The 13,789-nt window shown below is 38.9% G+C and overlaps 1 protein-coding gene across 4 annotated transcripts in view; it reads left to right on the top strand.

Moving 5' to 3' along the window:
• The window catches only part of ABCA4 (ATP binding cassette subfamily A member 4), a 72,149-nt gene that overhangs the window by 43,802 nt on the left and 14,558 nt on the right, over positions 1–13,789 (top strand). For all 4 annotated transcript variants that reach the window (XM_017835059.1, XM_017835057.1, XM_017835058.1 and 1 more), the window contains 16 exons: positions 118–249; positions 961–1,100; positions 2,052–2,189; positions 2,457–2,644; positions 3,596–3,686; positions 4,271–4,476; positions 4,905–4,953; positions 5,490–5,731; positions 6,136–6,260; positions 6,947–7,045; positions 8,049–8,238; positions 10,485–10,579; positions 11,504–11,536; positions 12,682–12,787; positions 12,924–12,998; positions 13,482–13,651. In XM_017835059.1, the coding sequence (XP_017690548.1) occupies positions 118–249; positions 961–1,100; positions 2,052–2,189; positions 2,457–2,644; positions 3,596–3,686; positions 4,271–4,476; positions 4,905–4,953; positions 5,490–5,731; positions 6,136–6,260; positions 6,947–7,045; positions 8,049–8,238; positions 10,485–10,579; positions 11,504–11,536; positions 12,682–12,787; positions 12,924–12,998; positions 13,482–13,651 (2,079 nt within the window). The remainder of the gene's footprint in view (positions 1–117; positions 250–960; positions 1,101–2,051; positions 2,190–2,456; positions 2,645–3,595; positions 3,687–4,270; positions 4,477–4,904; positions 4,954–5,489; positions 5,732–6,135; positions 6,261–6,946; positions 7,046–8,048; positions 8,239–10,484; positions 10,580–11,503; positions 11,537–12,681; positions 12,788–12,923; positions 12,999–13,481; positions 13,652–13,789) is intronic.

The following is a 13,789-nucleotide window of genomic DNA, read 5'->3' as shown; positions in this document are numbered from 1 at the left end:
TCAAGGCCTGTAATAAGAGATGTAAGCATGCTCCATCTAGTGGAATCATGCGATGTAGCTTCCTAATCTAGCGCAGAAAGATAGGAGACAGGGAATTTCCTCATTCTGTTTTCCCAGGTCAATACTGACAGGCCTCTTTCCACCAACGTCTGGAACTGTGCTGATTGGCGGCCTGGATATCCAGACTCACATGGACTCCGTTCGGCACCGAATAGGCATGTGCCCACAGCACAACATCTTGTTCAATCAGTAAGTATCATTCCATACCAGCTTTAAGAAGAAGCGTCCTGGTCTGCATGTGTGAAAATGCCCAAAGCCTGTGTTGTTTCTCTTACTGTGCTGGCAGTAGATGTGTTTCAGGAGCACTTCTTCATCTCTTAACACTCACATGGGGTAAGTGTTGTCCTTCTGCAGTAGAAGTCTCCTGCATCATTTTGCTGGAAGCACAGTATTTTCTTAGGAAAATGAGAGTGGTCTTGGTGTTTTCTCTTGCAGTGTGAGTTAGCAGGAGTCCATCCTGAGACTTCAAACACTATAATTTAGGACTCCTAAAGAAAAAAATCCAAGTTGACAGTGCAGTAGCAGGAAACTTTTATGTCCATTTTGCACTACCACATAACCACTTACTGCCTTCTCAGGTGATTTCCAGCTTCACTACCATTAGTTTGTGTTCATCTCAACAGCAGGCTCTCTTCCTTAATGCAACTCCTCATGTTAGCTCCCACTTTATTCCCATAAATGGATGGTTTGATGCCTGCTATACTTGTTCCTTTAGTAGCAGGTTCTACTTTGAAAAGGCAGAGAAAGAGCCTATGACATCCAAGATCCTGAAGATCTTCTAGGGTAATGCAACCTCTCTTCTTTAGCAAGATAAAGCTAGAGTGAATTTATTGCTGCTTGGGAAAAGAACCCAGCTTATTCATTTAAATTGTCTTGGTGCCTTTCTGTCTGATTTCACAGCCTTACTGTAGCAGAGCACATCTTGTTTTATTCTCAATTGAAAGGAAGATCCAGGGATGAAGCTGAGCAAGAGCTGGAAACAATGCTAGAAGATACAGGCCTCACCCATAAAAGGAATGAAGAGGCTCAGAATTTGTCAGGTGCCCACATGAATGTTCTAAGATGGTTTTTCCTGCTGCCTTTTCTTTGTCTTTCACAGAATCACAGAATGGCTTAAGTTGGAAGGGACTTTAAAGATCATCTAGTTCCAATCTCCCTGTCATGGCCAGGGACACTTTCCACTTAGACCAAGTTGCTCACAGTCCCATCCAACCTGGCCTTGGGGCAATTATTATTTGAGTTACATGTTTGAGGCCATATTCTGACACATCAATGTACACTGGGAAGGTCTTTATTCTCAAAGAGTAAATGGGACTGTACAAGTAGTAAAGCTGGCACAACCTGTCCCTGAAGCTTCCATTTCTTTCAAATATACGACAAATTTGAATACACTTAAAGCTATTACTTTTAAATAAATATATATTAAAAATTGATTAATATAGGGAAAAAACAAAATACAATGTTCTATTACTTCAAGGCAAATGAAATATTATACTATCATGCTGCCCCACTGTTTGGATCAGTGCTCTGTAATACCGTATTATTTGGTAGGAGTAATTTCTTTCATTCTAAAGGTCCAAATGCACATAGCATATTTGAACAACTCTCACTTTCAGATTCAAAAGCTGATTTGAATAAATAGGCAGGTGTTCTTATACTACTTTGTCCTGATTGCAACTATAAAAGTGGGCTAGTTTTACAAAAGATCCTGAAAACCTCATATCTTCCTGCTTTTGCTTCTGGCAAGAAGCAGAAAATGCAAGGTATAGATGAAAAAGATAGATATATAGATATATATATAGAAATGGAGCAAGCTGTTATGAACTTTGGAAGAAAAATTACTATTGATTTAACTTTGCAGAAATATTTGACTGAGGATGGGTTTTGTTTTATTTGTAGCAGTTTGTCCCCACACCAAAAAGCAATGTAAATACATACCTACCACATATGTAACTCATCTTAGACTCCTGGATGTGTCTGTCCTCTGGTAGGTGGAATGCAAAGAAAACTATCTGTTGCCATTGCTTTTGTGGGTGAAGCAAAAGTGGTAGTCTTGGATGAGCCCACTTCTGGAGTTGATCCATATTCCAGGCGATCCATCTGGGATCTTCTGCTGAAGTATCGCTCAGGTAAGAAGTTGGAGAGTAGAAATTGTTTAATTCTGTTGGGTTTTTTTTAAACTCGTCATAGATGCAGCGTGTACCTGCTGTGTAAACTGTCAGGAGTAGTGGGATACGAAAGCAAGCAAACAAGATTCTTTGGACAGATACCTATGGTTGTGGCAAACCTGGGACCTGATTTTGGTGCAAAGAAAACCCTGCATTAATCGACAAAAAAACTAAGCACAACTTTGAGTTCCAGAGAAAGTCCATGCCTTGAACATTCATTCCTTCTAGGCAGAACCATCATCCTATCAACCCATCATATGGATGAGGCAGACATCCTTGGAGACAGAGTAGCCATCATATCCCAAGGGAAACTCTTCTGCTCAGGCTCTCCTGTATTCCTGAAGAACTGCTTTGGCTCTGGCTTCTATCTCACTCTTGTTCGCAAGATGAGAAACACAAGAATTGGAAGGGCTACAGTAAGTATGTATCTCCTTCCCTGCACATGTAATCTCAAAAATACTTGCACTGCACCAAGGTAAAAAAGCAATTAGGTGCTGCTTGAGACAGTGTACAAAACAGAAAGCACAGAATCACGGAATGATTTGGGTTGGAAGAAACCTTAAAAATCATCCGGTTCCAACCCTCCTGCCATGGGCAGGGTCACCTTCCACTAAACCAGGTTGCTTAAAGCCACATCTAGTCTGGCCTTGAACACTTCCAGGGATGGGGCATCCACAGCTTTTCTAGGCAATCTGTTCCAGTGCCTCCCCATTCTCACAATGAAGAATTTCCTCCTAATATCTATTCTAGCCCTATCCCTTTTCAGTTTAAAGCCATTCCCCCTTGTTCTATCGCTACATGCTTGTAAAAAAGTCCTTCTCCATCTCTTTTGTAGCCCCCTTTAAGTGCTGGAAGGTCTCCCTGGAACCCTCTCTTCTCCAGGCTGAACAATTCTAACTCTGAAGTTGCCTTTGTTCATATACAGGTCTTTCTGATGCTTGCTTTTGCAATACACTGATTTTAAACATTATATAGTTTAAGTAAGTAGCTCAGACACCGGAAGAGTCTACATTTATCCACAGCTAAACCAACCTCGCACAGTTTGACAAGTAGGGTTCTGGGTTCTTTCTGCTGCTAGTAGTGCTTCCACTCTTAGTAGCAACACAGTCTGTATACTCATGGCCACTGCTAATCGCATTTCCCCACGCATTTTGTATGCAGTTTAGAATGGACGGGTATGATTTGTGCAGGTGGAATTATGTTTTCTGCATTGCTTAATCCAGTCTTCAGATGACTTTCAGTCTAGTATGTTCAAGATGTTCTGGATATATTTTTCACTGACTCAAGCTGTTCAAATACTGACAACCCTTACATCCTGTTTTGTGTGTATCTGAAGCACTTTCATCTTTTTTCCTTGTCCATGCAAGTCACTTTGTAGCTGTGGATCTGGGTGCTCCTGTTCCTGCTCCAGCTGCGTGCACAGGGATGACGAAGGAGCTCCAGAGCTGGAACTGGATGGTAAGAAGTGGGATGGTTCATCATTCCTGCACATAGCTATGTCTTCTGTTATGCTGCAATCTTGTCTGCTTCTCAACCCTCTTCTTTGGTCCTTGTGTCTAACATTTGTATTGTATTGTAACATGAATTTGATGAGGCTACTCTGTGATTTTGCCCCTTTTTGGTATATATGTGTTCTCAGGCACAGATGATGAAATAGAATTTTGTGTGCTTAGAAGCAAAGTATAGAGTTTTGAACTACTCTGCACCAAAATGTGTAATTTGGTAATGAAAACTGAAGCATATCTAGAGCAAAGGAAACTGATTTTCTCAGAAAAAAAAATTTACTTTTCTGCAAAGGAGAAAAACTTAAGTAGATATTCCTGAAAGTTTCATTGTGCTTTATTAATAAATGAAATAGTTTCCTGCTACATAGTTCCAAAGCATTAATAGCAACATAGCCCAGTCTAGTACAGAATTAACTGAGATATCTGTGAGTTATGTAATAAAGCAGTCCCCTTTACACTGCGCAAACAACAGCTTTTGAAATCATGCTTAGTAGAGTTAAATATTCATTCTATGAACACTGTTTTGACTTTTCACAGGAGATCTAAATGAGCTAGCAGAAGTAATTCACCATCATATTCCAGAAGCAAAATTAATTGAAAGCATTGGTCAGGAACTCATTTACCTTTTGCCCAATAAAAACTTTAAACAGCGATCTTATGCCAGTCTCTTCAGAGAACTGGAGGAAACACTGGATGACCTGGGACTCAGCAGTTTTGGAGTTTCAGACACACCACTTGAAGAGGTAACAGGCAGATGAAAAGACTCGCTAATCTTACCATAAACCACCAAAATGTTTACTGAGACAGTTCCTAATCTTAAACACGTAAGTCATGATTCCTAATATACCCTTCAAAACCTATTCACATATACTGTGGCACACTCAGAGAATCTTTGAGAAGGGCATAGAGAAAAGATCCAAGCCTTATGTCATTGTAGCCCTGTGGAACATGACTCATTAGCCTGAAATATGTCCTTTTTTTTGTATCTTTGTTCATTCATTTATTTTCTGAGGTATTTCATAAGAGACCTCCGGTTGTATAATAAGTTGAAGTACTGAAAAGGTATCTGAATTTTTTTTATGTTACATTGAAGGATGATGTATGATGTTTTAAAGGTCAGATTATTGCAACTGTTCTTTTCTTTACTGAGAGATATATTTGTCTATGACAGGTTTTCCTAAAAGTCACAACAGAAGCTGACCCTGGAATGCAAAAAACAGGTATAGATCCATGAATCTGTATTTGATAGACTTTTCTTGGGACTGTTCTTTATTCTGAACACCCTGTAAAGAGGAGCATCAGAACTTTCAGCCTTTGTATAGCGTTTTTTGACAAAATAAATTTAGTCAGCAAGTGTCTGTTTTTAGGGCCTGACATGATATCAGAGAAAAAGATTAAGTCAGCAGAAAGACTTGGATTTAGATTAGATGAGGTTCTTAACTATGTAAATAAGAGTGTAGTGTCAAGCACTCAGATGTCAATGATTTTAGTAGTTTTATAAAAAGTACTTTTCTGTCCCTCTTTCCTGTCCATTAGTCCATAAACTACAGACATGATTAACTTGTTGATCCTGCTGAGTAAGAGAAGTGTTAACTCCTGGTGTCACTAAATACATCCACAGTGAAAACAGTTGTAATAAAACAGTCTTGTGATGTGATATATACAGTTGGTAAAATCTGGAGATCATTAAAATATTTGTGGTACTTCATGTATGGAGGATAAAGTGTCTTATCTGCTGCTCCTCATCTTAACCTAGGAGACACTCAAGAAAATGGTTCTACTCTTGGCAAAACACCTACTGAGAACAAATCAGCTGAACAAATCACACTGAAAACTAATGACACTTCTCGAATGCCAGTAGGCAAAGCAGGAGATCAAAATGAAGGCAAAGGGTCGCGACAATATAAAGGTTTTCAGCTTGTACATCAGCAGATCAAAGCACTGCTCATCAAACGGTTCCACCGTGCCTCCCGCAGCCACAAGGACTTCCTAGCCCAGGTATTGACTGACTTTTGCTGTTCTTGATTCTTTCCCACAACATTCTCAACACTGTCTTTCCGCCAGTGGAAAGCAATTGAGGTACTGCAAATGGGTAACAGTGTTCCTAACTGTGTAATTATAATTCCAACTCTTCTACCTCTTCTATTTCTTTCTGCCTGGAGACTATCACCTGCACCAAGTTCATGATTCAATCACTAGTAGCCTAACATTTTATTTTTAACATAATACAGTTCTATGACAACCAGAATCTTAAGTGATTGTTGATGTTCAGGAGCTAAACTAGATTAGATCTGTGTGTTCCTGCTGTCCCTCCTTTGTTTACATATATTATGAGATATGTACAGAATCAGTCTACAATGTATATATAATAACCTAATGTGAAATTTTCATGTTCCCTGCAGGTTGTTCTCCCTTCTAGTTTTGTGTTGCTGTCTCTAATACTTACGGTCATTATTCCTCCATTTGGAGAATATCCCGCCTTAACATTACACCCTTGGATCTATGGACAACAGTTTACTTTCTTCAGGTAAGAGGAATCACTTAAAGTACATCTGTCATATATACACCTTTTCCTCCCTAGGATCATGGGGGACCATTTAGGATCATGGGAGATTTAAGATCATTTAGGATCATGGGGGCATGTCCCATTGGGCTTTTCTCACTCTGTGTGATATAAAAAAAAGATTAACTCCACTGGAATCAGCAGATTTAAAATAGCACAAAATTGGTGCAAGCAGATAAAACAGCTGTTAATGCATCTAACAAATAGGTCTTCAAATACCTTGCTGTTTTTGGTAGTCTCTTCTTCCTACCTGAATTTGTGGTCTCTACACTTATAAAATTACATATCCTGCCTAACAGGAGATCCAGATCTCAGCAAATGAAAATGCAGAATATGTTTTTCATCTTCTGATTACTGACAGTACAGTGCTGAGAGGACAGAAATGAGGATTCAAGCTTTTTTGGAGAATATTGCTATTGGACTATGTCAGAAGTTATGCCTTACTATTAGGAGAAAAGGACCATTGTTTATCCTGTTAACCATTTTGGAAGGTTCTGGGATTTTACATTAAAAAATAAAACAATTGAATTATCAGCATTTGGAGAGGGGCAGTTGGTTCTGCCATATGACTGTTCTTCTCTAGTTCCTATGCGTATTCCACTATGACAGTCTGAAAAAATATTTTATAAAGTCCTATTTTATTCCCTTAGCAATGAACGTCCTGGCAATGAGCAGATGGTCTCCCTTACTCATGCTTTCTTGAATAAACCAGGGTTTGGAAATCGCTGCATGAAAAATCAGCCTCTTCCGTAAGTTGCTAGCTAATTTCTCTTGAACAAGAGCCTAGCAGAGTATTACTAGTAGAATTTGAGTAGTGAAACAAGAATGAATTGACTTGACTTTTCACTGAGCCAACACTTCAGATACGTTGTTGGCAATAATATCTAGTATCATGTCAAAAGTAACAAACAAACAGCAAGACAATACGGCCACTAGATTAGGAATGATTTGCAGTGCTCAGTGTGACTAACTGGAAACCAGCTCATGTAGGCTTGTATTGAGTTAAGCAACCTTGAAATTTGTCAGTAGGTCAGTGGGTCCAAATCTTCACAACTTCCCTGGCACTTTCCATGTGCGAGTCCCTTCAGGTTCCTCCTGTTCCCAGTGGCGTGTATGGAAGCAGTAACTTCAGCAATTGCTCAGATTGGGAAGAACCAATAGGATGATTAGAAACTATTCTCACTCTGAAGTGAGGGCAGCATTAGTAGAGCTCTATCTTCAGCTTTTGTTGTTGTACCTGCCTGTGAGTCTTGCTTTGGAGCCATTTGTCCCTGGCTTGCTATGCTTTGACATTTGTTCCATTTCTCCTGCCTCTTTCCTAGTCATTATATCCAGCAACTTGATTTTTCTGGCTGTCCTCTCTTTTCCCTTTCCTCTTCTCTACTTGGTGCAGCGGGAACAAAGAGGAAACTTTAAAAAGAGAAAAGATGCTACATGAGCAAGGAAAAGGATAGTTTCTTCAGAAAGATATGTGTCCAGTGCAGATTTCATGTGTATTAATGGGTCAAACATAATCCCCTTGTTCCTTCAGTGTCCCATCTGCAAGCTAAAGACAGTAAACTTGGCAGAGATGTGGGAGGAGATTATATTTTTTCATGTGTACCAAGTACTCTAAAATGCTCTTCTTATTTGTAACTCACAGGATAAGGGCTGAGAGGGGAATGGCTTCTGAGAGCATTGTGATTTTGTGGATATGTGAGTTCTCATGAACTGTTATTTCTGCACAGCTTAAAGCTCTGTTCCTCTACACAGGAACTACCCATGCAATAATATGCCAACTGCCTGGAACACACCTGCTGTTCATCCTAACCTAAGCGGCCTGCTGCTGAGCCAAGAGTGGAGCCCTGAGAATCCATCACCTTCCTGCAAATGCAGCACTCACAAGAAACTCACCATGCTGCCAGAATGTCCTGCAGGGGCAGGAGGCCTCCCACCACCACAGGTTGAGTCCTCATGCTATAGATCTTTGTAGAAAAGTTTCATGACAAGTGCTGGAAGAGGGATTATTGTGTAAGTACCTTGCCATGCTAAATATACATGGAAGGAATTGAGTACGTTCTTTTAAGGGAGCAAGAATTGCTGGGATTTGGAATTCAGTTTCAGAGGTATTGGAAAAGCTTACCCGTTGAAATGAAATTTGATTAATCTTTTCATCCAAATCGCAAACTTTTCATGTAGAAGAAAATCGCAAAAATTTTAACGATTTGTTGCATAATCTTTAAAAAATCTTACCTTCTCTTTCCTCAATGCAAATTCTATTTAGAAGATTACCTTTCTTTAAAGAAGGGAAGAGAAGGAAGGAGAAAGAGGAAAGAAAATGAAAAAAATATCACAATTTTCAAAAACGTGAAGTGGGGTCGTCTCATTAAAACGGAAAAATTAATATTCAGTCAGCCCCAAAGTATTATCTTTTTCTGTGTCTTTCAGTTCCATTTGTAGAAAAAATGTTCTAAGATGGCAAAATGAATGTTTGTATGCATGTGCGTGGACATGAGTAATTTAATAACCGCTGATGCTGTATGGAGGAGAATAGAGCTACATCCCCACCTGCTCCTATGATCTGAGTAATGCCCTTTATAAAATGTGCTTGCTCTTTTAAAGAGCAAAGGAAAATTACAGCCTGTTAGTGTTTACATTTTATAAATGCTTTTCTAAGAAATTAAACAGAAATGCAGCCACTCTCACAGCAATAGCTCACTAATTTAATGTCTCACCATGCACACAGCTTGGCTTTAATATTCCTGTTTGCCAGGCTGCACACATTAGCCAAATGGCTAAAATATTTCTAGTTTTTATGGAATCATAGAACCGTTAAGTTTAGAAAACAACTCTAAGATCATCAAGTCCAACCGTTAACCCAGCAGTGCATCTTCACCACTAAACTGTATCCCCAACTACCACACTAGACATTTTTTTAAACACTCCAGAGGTGGTCATTACAACACTTTCAGTGTCATGATCTCTTAAAAATACTGACTCAGCTTGCTTTGATCTCGCTATCACTGTTCGTAAAACAACAGTTGTTTTAAGTATCTGTAGAATTCCTATTTATGAAGAAAAAAAATTAATAAAGCGGTTGTATTCTGACTTACAGCATCCCAAGTCATTTCTGATTTCCAAGTAATCCCTGTCCAAGAGACAGAGTTGAATTTTGCTAATCACATGCTAATGTATTTCAGAGAACTTTAGTCTAAAACTTTGATTCCAAGTAAGATGTAAGGCTTTTTATTTGTTTATGGGGATTCTAGTCCTCTAGATGAAATGTGTTTATTATAACATTATCCTGATAATTTTGAAGGATATTATAGTTTTGTATAACTTGTCAGAATGAAACAGTTCACATTTGAGTCTGCAGGGAAGGCACAGTATGTAAATTATTAAGAATTATGTCTAAGCATAGACAACTCATTTAATGAAAGCACTATGAAGACGCCTCTAGTCTTCCTATCTAGAATCAGCTAGACATCTGTAATGTGTCTTCTGTGTCATCTGGCACTGTCTCTCTGTGGACAACTGTAGGAACTTCTGGAAAGTTCATTAGACTTCTTTCTAGGACATTATCAGATCATTTCAGGCTGCGAGTTTTGCCCTCTGAAACTGCCCAGGAACCTTTCAAAGTATATTCTACCTTGGGATAAACTCAGCAAGTGTGAGATCTTGCATTTCACAGTGATCCTGTATTTACAAAAAACTCAACAAATTTGTCATGTGGCATGATTTTCATTTAAAAAAATGAAAAAAAAGAGAGTAATTTTCATTCAAAGTATCTCATGTGCTAGTGAGGGTGAAGTTTTCCTATTAATTTTTACCTAAAGCTGCTAAACTGTAGAAAACTACCTTTTTTTTTTTTTTTTTTTTTTTACTGGGACCTCAGTTTGTTTGAAAAGCTTCCTTTTTTCACACTGAAGAAAAAGTCTTGAGCAACCCTGACCTGTGTTGCAAATAACGGTTTCAGAGTGAAATGCAACTGTTTTGTGTCATGCATCACAAACTTGATTTCTTCTGAAGTCTTAGTAAAGTATGTTTGGGCTAGAAAGTGAATGACCTACTCTCTTTCAGCGATACTACAAACCTGAGCATTTTATCTGAATCAAAGCTACTTTTGCTGTTTTTCTGACAAACTCTTAGTTAATAGCTTTAGAGACTGTAAAGTTTACTGTGATTGATTAGGTTTTCATTTCTTGCCAGAGAGTGCAACGCAGCACAGAAATCCTTCAAGATCTGACCCATAGAAATATTTCAGATTTTCTGGTGAAAACATATCCCACTTTGATAAAAGGAAGGTAGGGAAGAATTTCTCTTTATTTTTCACATGCAGTATTTTGTACTTGGCCATGAAACTCTTTATTTAATGATAAACATAGCAGCTGATTTGCCACAGTGTTCTGTAGACTTGAGCACCATGTCCATATTTCTAATGTAAGACTAGGAGAGGCTGATTTTAGGCAAGTTAAATATTTTCAGTTATACCCATTTGTGTAATCGGGTGCTCCTTTATAGGCAGACTTGTTTCAATGTTGATGGAAAGCCATGTTGATGGTGACTGTGTTAATGGTGAGAAAAACGGTGCCTTTGCACAGCGTGGTGAACTGCCTTGCAGAAATACTATTTGTCTCCCTGAAGAACTATAGGCACACCAGCATGACCATCTGCCTAAGTTAATTATCACTTGTTTCCCAGAAGCACTAAAGAGCAGCCAAGAACAATGTTACATAGATACATCTATCCTACTGATAGCTCCTCCGCTTCCTGACTGTTGTTCATGGTAATTAGCTGTGTGGGGTCCACGGCCTATTATTTCTGCTTCAGACTTGCTACTTTTTCAATTCCTGGCAGAGTTCTTGAAATTCCCATTATATTAGCTGTGTGCTACTGCCTTTGACTGATTCCTCTTAGCATGTGTCATAATTGCTTTAGGTACATCTTTTAAAATCAATTAATTATGGATTAGGGTGGCCCAGTATATGTTGCTTTAGGAATCTTTCTTGTCTCTGTATGATTGGAGATGATCATGTCAGAAAACAAAACAAATCCCCGAAAACACACTGCAGGGGATGCCAAAAGTCTTGACAACCTGACGACTCAAATTAATAAGAAGCACACTGAAGATCTACAAAGTATAGGTATTCAGTTTTCATTTAAGTCTGACAATATCATTGACTTTGGTTTTGTGCATTGAGAGACAGGATTCTCTTTCTCTGTTTCAGCTTGAAGAGTAAATACTGGGTCAATGAGCAAAGGTAAGAAACCAATTCGCAGATTAAGGTGGTAAATAAAGGAACAATGTTTAACCAGGGAGCCTCACAATGTTTCTGGAAATGGCCGAGGGGAATTGTGGCAGATAGTGTAGAACAAAGAGATGGCTTCAGTGGGAAATAGGTTGGGGATCAGGAAAGGTCTTATAAAGACAAGGGATTATATTTGTTTGAACTCCCCCAACTAGGATGAAGGCCAGAGGGGCACAATGGAGCTATCACAGTTCTATTATCTAAAGGAGTCAAACTAATGGGAACTGAGTGGTGGAAAGTTACAGTACAGTAGTGCAGAATGTTGTGCTGGTGCTCTGACACAGCTCTTTCAAAGTGCTGCAGAAAAAATATAAACCTTTCAAAAAAAGGACCTGAAAAGATGAAACCTAGACACCAGCCTATTAAATACAGAAGTAACAACCACAATTCCTCATCCCTGCTCTGTACACGTGCTGTAGTTATAAACCAGATTCGGCTAGTGCTGCACACTTAGGGAGAGGCATCAGCTAACTCCAGTGTGATGTCTGCACTGCAGATACTAAGCTTAGAAAGATAACTGGTTAGACTGAAGCATATACTTATTTCCTTTTTCATCAGCAGTAGGAGTTCACTTCAAAGACAGCAGCTGGATAACTGGCTTCCTTCACAGAATATCTGCTTATTCATGTGCAAACATTGCTTTATATGGTATTAGACTTCAGTTCATCTTGTGCAATAGTATTTATCATTATGGAGTACTGCCTGGTACCAGCATTGGTGAATACCTGTTCCTCTCACAGCATCTGAAATTTTAACTGAGGTCTGCGCTGCTCTCAGTCCTCCATGCTGTCTAAACCATTATATGTCAATTATCTTGATTTTTGCACTGTAGAAATCACTGTTTCCTACAAATCTTTTATCTAAATAATTTTCTTTGGATGCTGACATGAACCTCTCAGAAACTGATAGAACTTCTATTATTTGTAAGCCTTGTCAAGACCTAATAGAGCTTGTTAGTAAAAGAGTAGAAATCACTATACATGAAACACACGATTTATAGAAATTAAACTTGTATTAAGTGGATTTTTAGTGTTTCCATCAATGTACAGTTCTGGGTCTATGGTACAAGTTATTGATGATAATTTTCTCTTTGCTAGATATGGGGGAATTTCTATAGGAGGAAGACTTCCAGTCCTTCATGTCTCTGGAGATCAAGTTGTCAATTTTTTAAGTGATCTTGGCCAAATGATGAATGTTACAGGAGTAAGCAAGATTTTTTGTTTATTTGCTTGGTTGGTTGGTTGTTTTTTGGCCCCTTACTAAAGCATTGTTACAAAGCTGAAAACCTGAAGCATCAGATTTCACCCAGAATGCTGATCTTTGGCCTTTTTTATTTTAGGGACAAACTTCACTGGCTGCTGCTAAAGAATTCCCTAATTTCCTTAAATATATGGAAACTGAAGATAATATTAAGGTATTTTCTGGAAGTAGTCTGCTAACTCACAATCTTTCTTGACATAGATTTCAAATTGTGAGAATATTGCTGGTGGCATTCCCAGATGCAAGAAGAGCTGAAGTGCTATACTTCAGAAATAACTTGGCATTAACACTGTATCCTATATTATAAGTAATTCTTATTTATAGTATTTGAAATGTGAGAATTTTTTTAACTATGTTCTCAGTGCTTCTTGCTGTCCTAAATACTCCAAGTAGTACACTATATTTTAAAATGTGTTTCCATAAAATCCCTCAACAGCAGTTGTCCAATGCTTTTAAAAGCATAGTATGTGAGCTCCTCCTGCAGGACTGTGCCTAGAAACTATGAATTCCTGGTGCTGGATTCGCCCCTGCTGACAATGCCCACCAAAGTAGATAAAAGGCAGCCAAGTTTTCTCCTGCAGCTCAGGGTTATTAGTGAAGGCTTCTTAAATGAATCTGTGCTTTCTGACTCTTTCAGGTGTGGTTTAACAATAAAGGCTGGCATGCTATGGTTAGTTTCCTCAATGTAGCCAATAATGCAATCCTTAGAGCCAACCTGCGGACTGGCCAAGCCCCTGAGGAACATGGGATCACTGCTATAAACCATCCTCTGAACCTCACCAAGGAGCAACTCTCTGAAGTCACTGTGTAAGTCTGTCTGTGCTCTGCTTCTGGCTTTTACCCCTCCATCTCCTGGCAGCTTGCGACCTCCAGGATACTCACACTCTGAGGAGAAATAGTCCAGAGACAGATTGTGGAGGCCTTTCCCTGAAGTTTTATTCTAAA

The sequence above is a fragment of the Lepidothrix coronata genome, unplaced genomic scaffold (genome assembly GCF_001604755.1).
Source record: "Lepidothrix coronata isolate B3197 unplaced genomic scaffold, Lepidothrix_coronata-1.0 Scaffold247, whole genome shotgun sequence".
Lineage (NCBI taxonomy): Eukaryota > Metazoa > Chordata > Aves > Passeriformes > Pipridae > Lepidothrix > Lepidothrix coronata.
The sequence above is the reverse complement of the archived record's forward strand: the minus strand, read 5'-3'. Positions and strand labels throughout refer to the sequence as shown.